Source organism: Phasianus colchicus, chromosome 29, assembly GCF_987193195.1.
Source record: "Phasianus colchicus chromosome 29, bPhaCol1.hap1.1, whole genome shotgun sequence".
In the NCBI taxonomy this organism is placed as follows: domain Eukaryota; kingdom Metazoa; phylum Chordata; class Aves; order Galliformes; family Phasianidae; genus Phasianus; species Phasianus colchicus.
Window position 1 is genome coordinate 3,908,628 of NC_143464.1, and position 12,091 is coordinate 3,920,718.

The window sequence follows — 12,091 nt, forward strand, 5'->3', positions numbered from 1 at the left end:
CATAGAGATCCCACAACCCCATAAAACCCCATAGAAATCCCATAGAACCCCATAAAGCTCCATAGAAACCCCATAAAACCCCATAGAACCCCATAGAGCCCCATAGAGATCCCACAACCCCATAAAACCCCATAAGACCCCATAGAAACCCCATAGATCCCCATAGAAACCCATAAAACCCCATAGAGCCCCATAGAGATCCCACAACCCCATAAAACCCCATAGATCCCCATAAAACCCCATAAAACCCCATAAAACCCCATAGAACCCCATAGAAACCCCATAGATCCCCATAAAACCCCATAAAACCCCATAGAAGCCCCATAGATCCCCATAGAAATCCCATAGAACCCCATAAAATCCCATAAAACCCCATAGAACCCCATAGAAACCCCATAGAACCCCATAGAGCCCCATAGAGATCCCACAACCCCATAAAACCCCCTAAAACCCCATAGAAACCCCATAGATCCCCATAAAACCCCATAAAACCCCATAAAACCCCATAGAAGCCCCATAGATCCCCATAGAAATCCCATAGAACCCCATAAAACCCCATAGTCACCCCATAGATCCCCATAGAAACCCCATAGAACCCATAAAACCCCATAAAACCCCATATGTCCCCATAAAACCCCATAGACCCCATAGAGACCCCATAGAGATCCCAGAACCCCATAAAACCCCATAAAACCCCATAAAACCCCATAGAACCCAATAGAAACCCCATAGAACCCCATAAAACCCCATAGATCCCCATAAAACCCCATAAAACCCCCCCGACCCCATAAAATCCCCGACCCCACAACTTTATGGGGTGACTCAACTCCTTGTTCCCAAATCCCAGTTTCCGGATCCTGGACGGAATGGGGTCAGTGGGGTCTGTGCCAACCCCCCTGTGGGGCCGACCCCAAAAGGAGCCGCTTCCGGGAGTGTCACCCTATAAACCCCAAATTCCCGTACGTGTGGGGCTGTGGGGTCGGGGGGTTCTGTGGGGTTTTGTGGGGTCTCTATGGGGTTTTGTGGGGTCTCTATGGGGTCTCTATGGGGATCTATGGGGTCTCTATGGGGTTATAGGATTCTATGGGGTTCTATGGGGTCTCTATGGGGTTTTATAGGGTTGTGGGGTTTCTATGGGGTCTCTATGGGGTTCTATGAGGTTGTGGGGTCTCTATGGGATCCTATGGGGTTTTATGGGGTCTCTATGGGGATCTATGGGGTCTCTATGGGGTTCTATGGGGTTCTATGGGGTCTCTATGGGGTTCTATGGGGTCTCTATGGGGTTTCTATGGGGTTCTACGGGGTCTCTATGGGTCTCTATGGGTTTTCTATGGGGTTATAGGATTCTATGGGGTTGTGGGGTTTCTATGGGGTCTCAATGGGGTTCTATGGGGATCTATGGGGTTCTATGGTTTGTCAATGGGGTTATAGGATTCTATGGGGCTTCTATGGGGTTTCTATGGGGTTCTATGGGGTTCTTTGGGGTGTCTATGGGGTTATAGGATTCTATGGGGTCTCTAAGGGGTTCTATGGGGTTCTACGGGGTCTCTATGGGTCTCTATGGGTTTTCTATGGGGTTATAGGATTCTATGGGGTTGTGGGATTCTATGGGGTCTCTATGGGGATCTATGGGGTTTTATGGGGTCTCTATGGGGCTTTATGGGGTTCTATGGGGTTGTAGGATTCTATGCGGTCTCTATGGGGTTCCTATGGGGTTGTGGATTTCTATGGGGTCTCTATGGGGTTTCTGTGGGGTTTCTATGGGGTTGTGGGGTTCTATGGGTCTCTATGGGGTTCTTATGGGGTTTTATGGGGTTGTAGGGTTCTATGGAGTCTCTATGGGGTTCTATGGGGTTGTGGGGTTTCTATGGGGTCTCCATGGGGCTTCTGACATTGTATGGGGTTCTATGGGGTTCTGTAGGGTCCTATGGGGTCTCTATGGGGTTCTATGGGGTGTCTATGGGGTTTTATGGGGTTCGAAGGGGTTTTATGGGGTCTCTATGGTGTCTCTATGGGGTTCTATGGGGTTCTATGGGTGTCTATGGGGTGTCTATGGGGTCAGTGGGGTCTGTGCCAACCCCCCTGTGGGGCCGACCCCAAAAGGAGCCGCTTCCGGGAGTGTCACCCTATAAACCCCAAATTCCCGTACGTGTGGGGCTGTGGGGTCGGGGGGTTCTGTGGGGTTTTGTGGGGTCTCTATGGGGTTTTGTGGGGTCTCTATGGGGATCTATGGGGTTCTATGGGGTCTCTATGGTGTTCTATGGGGTTGTGGGGTTCTATGGGGTTTTATGGGGTTCCTATGCGGTCTCTATGGGGTTGTGGATTTCTATGGGGTCTCTATGAGGTTCTATGGGGTTTCTGGGGTACTATGGGGTCTCTATGGGGTCTCTATGGGGTTTTATAGGGTTGTGGGGTTTCTATGGGGTCTCAATGGGGTTCTATGGGGATCTATGGGGTTCTATGGTTTGTCAATGGGGTTATAGGATTCTATGGGGCTTCTATGGGGTTTCTATGGGGTTCTATGGGGTTCTTTGGGGTGTCTATGGGGTTATAGGATTCTATGGGGTCTCTAAGGGGTTCTATGGGGTTCTACGGGGTCTCTATGGGTCTCTATGGGTTTTCTATGGGGTTATAGGATTCTATGGGGTTGTGGGATTCTATGGGGTCTCTATGGGGATCTATGGGGTTTTATGGGGTCTCTATGGGGCTTTATGGGGTTCTATGGGGTTGTAGGATTCTATGCGGTCTCTATGGGGTTCCTATGGGGTTGTGGATTTCTATGGGGTCTCTATGGGGTTTCTGTGGGGTTTCTATGGGGTTGTGGGGTTCTATGGGTCTCTATGGGGTTCTTATGGGGTTTTATGGGGTTGTAGGGTTCTATGGAGTCTCTATGGGGTTCTATGGGGTTGTGGGGTTTCTATGGGGTCTCCATGGGGCTTCTGACATTGTATGGGGTTCTATGGGGTTCTGTAGGGTCCTATGGGGTCTCTATGGGGTTCTATGGGGTGTCTATGGGGTTTTATGGGGTTCGAAGGGGTTTTATGGGGTCTCTATGGTGTCTCTATGGGGTTCTATGGGGTTCTATGGGTGTCTATGGGGTGTCTATGGGGTCAGTGGGGTCTGTGCCAACCCCCCTGTGGGGCCGACCCCAAAAGGAGCCGCTTCCGGGAGTGTCACCCTATAAACCCCAAATTCCCGTACGTGTGGGGCTGTGGGGTCGGGGGGTTCTGTGGGGTTTTGTGGGGTCTCTATGGGGTTTTGTGGGGTCTCTATGGGGTCTCTATGGGGATCTATGGGGTCTCTATGGGGTTATAGGATTCTATGGGGTTCTATGGGGTCTCTATGGGGTTTTATAGGGTTGTGGGGTTTCTATGGGGTCTCTATGGGGTTCTATGAGGTTGTGGGGTCTCTATGGGATCCTATGGGGTTTTATGGGGTCTCTATGGGGATCTATGGGGTCTCTATGGGGTTCTATGGGGTTCTATGGGGTCTCTATGGGGTTCTATGGGGTCTCTATGGGGTTTCTATGGGGTTCTACGGGGTCTCTATGGGTCTCTATGGGTTTTCTATGGGGTTATAGGATTCTATGGGGTTGTGGGGTTTCTATGGGGTCTCAATGGGGTTCTATGGGGATCTATGGGGTTCTATGGTTTGTCAATGGGGTTATAGGATTCTATGGGGCTTCTATGGGGTTTCTATGGGGTTCTATGGGGTTCTTTGGGGTGTCTATGGGGTTATAGGATTCTATGGGGTCTCTAAGGGGTTCTATGGGGTTCTACGGGGTCTCTATGGGTCTCTATGGGTTTTCTATGGGGTTATAGGATTCTATGGGGTTGTGGGATTCTATGGGGTCTCTATGGGGATCTATGGGGTTTTATGGGGTCTCTATGGGGCTTTATGGGGTTCTATGGGGTTGTAGGATTCTATGCGGTCTCTATGGGGTTCCTATGGGGTTGTGGATTTCTATGGGGTCTCTATGGGGTTTCTGTGGGGTTTCTATGGGGTTGTGGGGTTCTATGGGTCTCTATGGGGTTCTTATGGGGTTTTATGGGGTTGTAGGGTTCTATGGAGTCTCTATGGGGTTCTATGGGGTTGTGGGGTTTCTATGGGGTCTCCATGGGGCTTCTGACATTGTATGGGGTTCTATGGGGTTCTGTAGGGTCCTATGGGGTCTCTATGGGGTTCTATGGGGTGTCTATGGGGTTTTATGGGGTTCGAAGGGGTTTTATGGGGTCTCTATGGTGTCTCTATGGGGTTCTATGGGGTTCTATGGGTGTCTATGGGGTGTCTATGGGGTCAGTGGGGTCTGTGCCAACCCCCCTGTGGGGCCGACCCCAAAAGGAGCCGCTTCCGGGAGTGTCACCCTATAAACCCCAAATTCCCGTACGTGTGGGGCTGTGGGGTCGGGGGGTTCTGTGGGGTTTTGTGGGGTCTCTATGGGGTTTTGTGGGGTCTCTATGGGGATCTATGGGGTTCTATGGGGTCTCTATGGTGTTCTATGGGGTTGTGGGGTTCTATGGGGTTTTATGGGGTTCCTATGCGGTCTCTATGGGGTTGTGGATTTCTATGGGGTCTCTATGAGGTTCTATGGGGTTTCTGGGGTACTATGGGGTCTCTATGGGGTCTCTATGGGGTTTTATAGGGTTGTGGGGTTTCTATGGGGTCTCAATGGGGTTCTATGGGGATCTATGGGGTTCTATGGTTTGTCAATGGGGTTATAGGATTCTATGGGGCTTCTATGGGGTTTCTATGGGGTTCTATGGGGTTCTTTGGGGTGTCTATGGGGTTATAGGATTCTATGGGGTCTCTAAGGGGTTCTATGGGGTTCTACGGGGTCTCTATGGGTCTCTATGGGTTTTCTATGGGGTTATAGGATTCTATGGGGTTGTGGGATTCTATGGGGTCTCTATGGGGATCTATGGGGTTTTATGGGGTCTCTATGGGGCTTTATGGGGTTCTATGGGGTTGTAGGATTCTATGCGGTCTCTATGGGGTTCCTATGGGGTTGTGGATTTCTATGGGGTCTCTATGGGGTTTCTGTGGGGTTTCTATGGGGTTGTGGGGTTCTATGGGTCTCTATGGGGTTCTTATGGGGTTTTATGGGGTTGTAGGGTTCTATGGAGTCTCTATGGGGTTCTATGGGGTTGTGGGGTTTCTATGGGGTCTCCATGGGGCTTCTGACATTGTATGGGGTTCTATGGGGTTCTGTAGGGTCCTATGGGGTCTCTATGGGGTTCTATGGGGTGTCTATGGGGTTTTATGGGGTTCGAAGGGGTTTTATGGGGTCTCTATGGTGTCTCTATGGGGTTCTATGGGGTTCTATGGGTGTCTATGGGGTGTCTATGGGGTCAGTGGGGTCTGTGCCAACCCCCCTGTGGGGCCGACCCCAAAAGGAGCCGCTTCCGGGAGTGTCACCCTATAAACCCCAAATTCCCGTACGTGTGGGGCTGTGGGGTCGGGGGGTTCTGTGGGGTTTTGTGGGGTCTCTATGGGGTTTTGTGGGGTCTCTATGGGGATCTATGGGGTTCTATGGGGTCTCTATGGTGTTCTATGGGGTTGTGGGGTTCTATGGGGTTTTATGGGGTTCCTATGCGGTCTCTATGGGGTTGTGGATTTCTATGGGGTCTCTATGAGGTTCTATGGGGTTTCTGGGGTACTATGGGGTCTCTATGGGGTCTCTATGGGGTTTTATAGGGTTGTGGGGTTTCTATGGGGTCTCAATGGGGTTCTATGGGGATCTATGGGGTTCTATGGTTTGTCAATGGGGTTATAGGATTCTATGGGGCTTCTATGGGGTTTCTATGGGGTTCTATGGGGTTCTTTGGGGTGTCTATGGGGTTATAGGATTCTATGGGGTCTCTAAGGGGTTCTATGGGGTTCTACGGGGTCTCTATGGGTCTCTATGGGTTTTCTATGGGGTTATAGGATTCTATGGGGTTGTGGGATTCTATGGGGTCTCTATGGGGATCTATGGGGTTTTATGGGGTCTCTATGGGGCTTTATGGGGTTCTATGGGGTTGTAGGATTCTATGCGGTCTCTATGGGGTTCCTATGGGGTTGTGGATTTCTATGGGGTCTCTATGGGGTTTCTGTGGGGTTTCTATGGGGTTGTGGGGTTCTATGGGTCTCTATGGGGTTCTTATGGGGTTTTATGGGGTTGTAGGGTTCTATGGAGTCTCTATGGGGTTCTATGGGGTTGTGGGGTTTCTATGGGGTCTCCATGGGGCTTCTGACATTGTATGGGGTTCTATGGGGTTCTGTAGGGTCCTATGGGGTCTCTATGGGGTTCTATGGGGTGTCTATGGGGTTTTATGGGGTTCGAAGGGGTTTTATGGGGTCTCTATGGTGTCTCTATGGGGTTCTATGGGGTTCTATGGGTGTCTATGGGGTGTCTATGGGGTCAGTGGGGTCTGTGCCAACCCCCCTGTGGGGCCGACCCCAAAAGGAGCCGCTTCCGGGAGTGTCACCCTATAAACCCCAAATTCCCGTACGTGTGGGGCTGTGGGGTCGGGGGGTTCTGTGGGGTTTTGTGGGGTCTCTATGGGGTTCTGTGGTGTTCTATGGGGTTGTGGGGTTCTATGGGGTCTCTATGGGGTTCCTATGGGGTTTCTATGGGGTCTCTATGGGGATCTATGGGGTCTCTATGGGGTTCTATGGGGTTGTGGGGTCTCTATGGGGTTTCTATGGGGTTCTATGGGGTCTCTATGGGGTTTCTATGGGGTTCTATGGGGTCTCTATGGGGTCTCTATGGGGTTCTATGGGGTTGTGGGGTTTCTATGGGGTCTCTATGGGGTTTTATAGGGTTGTGGGGTTTCTATGGGGTCTCTATGGGGTTCTATGAGGTTGTGGGGTCTCTATGGGATCCTATGGGGTTTTATGGGGTCTCTATGGGGATCTATGGGGTCTCTATGGGGTTCTATGGGGTTGTGGGGTCTCTATGGGGTTTCTATGGGGTTCTATGGGGTCTCTATGGGGTTTTATGGGGTTGTGAGGTTTCTATGGGGTCTCTATGGGGTTCTATGGGGTTTTATGGGTGTCTATGGGGTGTCTATGGGGTCAGTGGGGTCTGTGCCAACCCCCCTGTGGGGCCGACCCCAAAAGGAGCCGCTTCCAGGAGTGTCACCCTATAAACCCCAAATTCCCGTACGTGTGGGGCTGTGGGGTCGGGGGGTTCTGTGGGGTTTTGTGGGGTCTCTATGGGGTTTTGTGGGGTCTCTATGGGGATCTATGGGGTTCTATGGGGTCTCTATGGTGTTCTATGGGGTTGTGGGGTTCTATGGGGTTTTATGGGGTTCCTATGCGGTCTCTATGGGGTTGTGGATTTCTATGGGGTCTCTATGAGGTTCTATGGGGTTTCTGGGGTACTATGGGGTCTCTATGGGGTCTCTATGGGGTTTTATAGGGTTGTGGGGTTTCTATGGGGTCTCAATGGGGTTCTATGGGGATCTATGGGGTTCTATGGTTTGTCAATGGGGTTATAGGATTCTATGGGGCTTCTATGGGGTTTCTATGGGGTTCTATGGGGTTCTTTGGGGTGTCTATGGGGTTATAGGATTCTATGGGGTCTCTAAGGGGTTCTATGGGGTTCTACGGGGTCTCTATGGGTCTCTATGGGTTTTCTATGGGGTTATAGGATTCTATGGGGTTGTGGGATTCTATGGGGTCTCTATGGGGATCTATGGGGTTTTATGGGGTCTCTATGGGGCTTTATGGGGTTCTATGGGGTTGTAGGATTCTATGCGGTCTCTATGGGGTTCCTATGGGGTTGTGGATTTCTATGGGGTCTCTATGGGGTTTCTGTGGGGTTTCTATGGGGTTGTGGGGTTCTATGGGTCTCTATGGGGTTCTTATGGGGTTTTATGGGGTTGTAGGGTTCTATGGAGTCTCTATGGGGTTCTATGGGGTTGTGGGGTTTCTATGGGGTCTCCATGGGGCTTCTGACATTGTATGGGGTTCTATGGGGTTCTGTAGGGTCCTATGGGGTCTCTATGGGGTTCTATGGGGTGTCTATGGGGTTTTATGGGGTTCGAAGGGGTTTTATGGGGTCTCTATGGTGTCTCTATGGGGTTCTATGGGGTTCTATGGGTGTCTATGGGGTGTCTATGGGGTCAGTGGGGTCTGTGCCAACCCCCCTGTGGGGCCGACCCCAAAAGGAGCCGCTTCCGGGAGTGTCACCCTATAAACCCCAAATTCCCGTACGTGTGGGGCTGTGGGGTCGGGGGGTTCTGTGGGGTTTTGTGGGGTCTCTATGGGGTTCTGTGGTGTTCTATGGGGTTGTGGGGTTCTATGGGGTCTCTATGGGGTTCCTATGGGGTTTCTATGGGGTCTCTATGGGGATCTATGGGGTCTCTATGGGGTTCTATGGGGTTGTGGGGTCTCTATGGGGTTTCTATGGGGTTCTATGGGGTCTCTATGGGGTTTCTATGGGGTTCTATGGGGTCTCTATGGGGTCTCTATGGGGTTCTATGGGGTTGTGGGGTTTCTATGGGGTCTCTATGGGGTTTTATAGGGTTGTGGGGTTTCTATGGGGTCTCTATGGGGTTCTATGAGGTTGTGGGGTCTCTATGGGATCCTATGGGGTTTTATGGGGTCTCTATGGGGATCTATGGGGTCTCTATGGGGTTCTATGGGGTTGTGGGGTCTCTATGGGGTTTCTATGGGGTTCTATGGGGTCTCTATGGGGTTTTATGGGGTTGTGAGGTTTCTATGGGGTCTCTATGGGGTTCTATGGGGTTTTATGGGTGTCTATGGGGTGTCTATGGGGTCAGTGGAGTCTGTGCCAACCCCCCTGTGGGGCCGACCCCAAAAGGAGCCGCTTCCAGGAGTGTCACCCTATAAACCCCAAATTCCCGTACGTGTGGGGCTGTGGGGTCGGGGGGTTCTGTGGGGTTTTGTGGGGTCTCTATGGGGTTTTGTGGGGTCTCTATGGGGATCTATGGGGTTCTATGGGGTCTCTATGGTGTTCTATGGGGTTGTGGGGTTCTATGGGGTTTTATGGGGTTCCTATGCGGTCTCTATGGGGTTGTGGATTTCTATGGGGTCTCTATGAGGTTCTATGGGGTTTCTGGGGTACTATGGGGTCTCTATGGGGTCTCTATGGGGTTTTATAGGGTTGTGGGGTTTCTATGGGGTCTCAATGGGGTTCTATGGGGATCTATGGGGTTCTATGGTTTGTCAATGGGGTTATAGGATTCTATGGGGCTTCTATGGGGTTTCTATGGGGTTCTATGGGGTTCTTTGGGGTGTCTATGGGGTTATAGGATTCTATGGGGTCTCTAAGGGGTTCTATGGGGTTCTACGGGGTCTCTATGGGTCTCTATGGGTTTTCTATGGGGTTATAGGATTCTATGGGGTTGTGGGATTCTATGGGGTCTCTATGGGGATCTATGGGGTTTTATGGGGTCTCTATGGGGCTTTATGGGGTTCTATGGGGTTGTAGGATTCTATGCGGTCTCTATGGGGTTCCTATGGGGTTGTGGATTTCTATGGGGTCTCTATGGGGTTTCTGTGGGGTTTCTATGGGGTTGTGGGGTTCTATGGGTCTCTATGGGGTTCTTATGGGGTTTTATGGGGTTGTAGGGTTCTATGGAGTCTCTATGGGGTTCTATGGGGTTGTGGGGTTTCTATGGGGTCTCCATGGGGCTTCTGACATTGTATGGGGTTCTATGGGGTTCTGTAGGGTCCTATGGGGTCTCTATGGGGTTCTATGGGGTGTCTATGGGGTTTTATGGGGTTCGAAGGGGTTTTATGGGGTCTCTATGGTGTCTCTATGGGGTTCTATGGGGTTCTATGGGTGTCTATGGGGTGTCTATGGGGTCAGTGGGGTCTGTGCCAACCCCCCTGTGGGGCCGACCCCAAAAGGAGCCGCTTCCGGGAGTGTCACCCTATAAACCCCAAATTCCCGTACGTGTGGGGCTGTGGGGTCGGGGGGTTCTGTGGGGTTTTGTGGGGTCTCTATGGGGTTCTGTGGTGTTCTATGGGGTTGTGGGGTTCTATGGGGTCTCTATGGGGTTCCTATGGGGTTTCTATGGGGTCTCTATGGGGATCTATGGGGTCTCTATGGGGTTCTATGGGGTTGTGGGGTCTCTATGGGGTTTCTATGGGGTTCTATGGGGTCTCTATGGGGTTTCTATGGGGTTCTATGGGGTCTCTATGGGGTCTCTATGGGGTTCTATGGGGTTGTGGGGTTTCTATGGGGTCTCTATGGGGTTTTATAGGGTTGTGGGGTTTCTATGGGGTCTCTATGGGGTTCTATGAGGTTGTGGGGTCTCTATGGGATCCTATGGGGTTTTATGGGGTCTCTATGGGGATCTATGGGGTCTCTATGGGGTTCTATGGGGTTGTGGGGTCTCTATGGGGTTTCTATGGGGTTCTATGGGGTCTCTATGGGGTTTTATGGGGTTGTGAGGTTTCTATGGGGTCTCTATGGGGTTCTATGGGGTTTTATGGGTGTCTATGGGGTGTCTATGGGGTCAGTGGAGTCTGTGCCAACCCCCCTGTGGGGCCGACCCCAAAAGGAGCCGCTTCCAGGAGTGTCACCCTATAAACCCCAAATTCCCGTACGTGTGGGGCTGTGGGGTCGGGGGGTTCTGTGGGGTTTTGTGGGGTCTCTATGGGGTTTTGTGGGGTCTCTATGGGGATCTATGGGGTTCTATGGGGTCTCTATGGTGTTCTATGGGGTTGTGGGGTTCTATGGGGTTTTATGGGGTTCCTATGCGGTCTCTATGGGGTTGTGGATTTCTATGGGGTCTCTATGAGGTTCTATGGGGTTTCTGGGGTACTATGGGGTCTCTATGGGGTCTCTATGGGGTTTTATAGGGTTGTGGGGTTTCTATGGGGTCTCAATGGGGTTCTATGGGGATCTATGGGGTTCTATGGTTTGTCAATGGGGTTATAGGATTCTATGGGGCTTCTATGGGGTTTCTATGGGGTTCTATGGGGTTCTTTGGGGTGTCTATGGGGTTATAGGATTCTATGGGGTCTCTAAGGGGTTCTATGGGGTTCTACGGGGTCTCTATGGGTCTCTATGGGTTTTCTATGGGGTTATAGGATTCTATGGGGTTGTGGGATTCTATGGGGTCTCTATGGGGATCTATGGGGTTTTATGGGGTCTCTATGGGGCTTTATGGGGTTCTATGGGGTTGTAGGATTCTATGCGGTCTCTATGGGGTTCCTATGGGGTTGTGGATTTCTATGGGGTCTCTATGGGGTTTCTGTGGGGTTTCTATGGGGTTGTGGGGTTCTATGGGTCTCTATGGGGTTCTTATGGGGTTTTATGGGGTTGTAGGGTTCTATGGAGTCTCTATGGGGTTCTATGGGGTTGTGGGGTTTCTATGGGGTCTCCATGGGGCTTCTGACATTGTATGGGGTTCTATGGGGTTCTGTAGGGTCCTATGGGGTCTCTATGGGGTTCTATGGGGTGTCTATGGGGTTTTATGGGGTTCGAAGGGGTTTTATGGGGTCTCTATGGTGTCTCTATGGGGTTCTATGGGGTTCTATGGGTGTCTATGGGGTGTCTATGGGGTCAGTGGGGTCTGTGCCAACCCCCCTGTGGGGCCGACCCCAAAAGGAGCCGCTTCCGGGAGTGTCACCCTATAAACCCCAAATTCCCGTACGTGTGGGGCTGTGGGGTCGGGGGGTTCTGTGGGGTTTTGTGGGGTCTCTATGGGGTTCTGTGGTGTTCTATGGGGTTGTGGGGTTCTATGGGGTCTCTATGGGGTTCCTATGGGGTTTCTATGGGGTCTCTATGGGGATCTATGGGGTCTCTATGGGGTTCTATGGGGTTGTGGGGTCTCTATGGGGTTTCTATGGGGTTCTATGGGGTCTCTATGGGGTTTCTATGGGGTTCTATGGGGTCTCTATGGGGTCTCTATGGGGTTCTATGGGGTTGTGGGGTTTCTATGGGGTCTCTATGGGGTTTTATAGGGTTGTGGGGTTTCTATGGGGTCTCTATGGGGTTCTATGAGGTTGTGGGGTCTCTATGGGATCCTATGGGGTTTTATGGGGTCTCTATGGGGATCTATGGGGTCTCTATGGGGTTCTATGGGGTTGTGGGGTCTCTATGGGGTTTCTATGGGGTTCTATGGGGTCT

The 12,091-nt window shown here is 51.5% G+C and overlaps 1 protein-coding gene across 1 annotated transcript in view; it reads left to right on the plus strand.

The window, feature by feature from the left end:
- Positions 1–12,091, plus strand: part of CFP (complement factor properdin) — a 33,311-nt gene that overhangs the window by 15,372 nt on the left and 5,848 nt on the right. Inside the window, exon 8 of the mRNA XM_090126334.1 lies at positions 848–959. Coding sequence (XP_089982460.1) covers positions 848–959 — 112 coding nt within the window. The remainder of the gene's footprint in view (positions 1–847; positions 960–12,091) is intronic.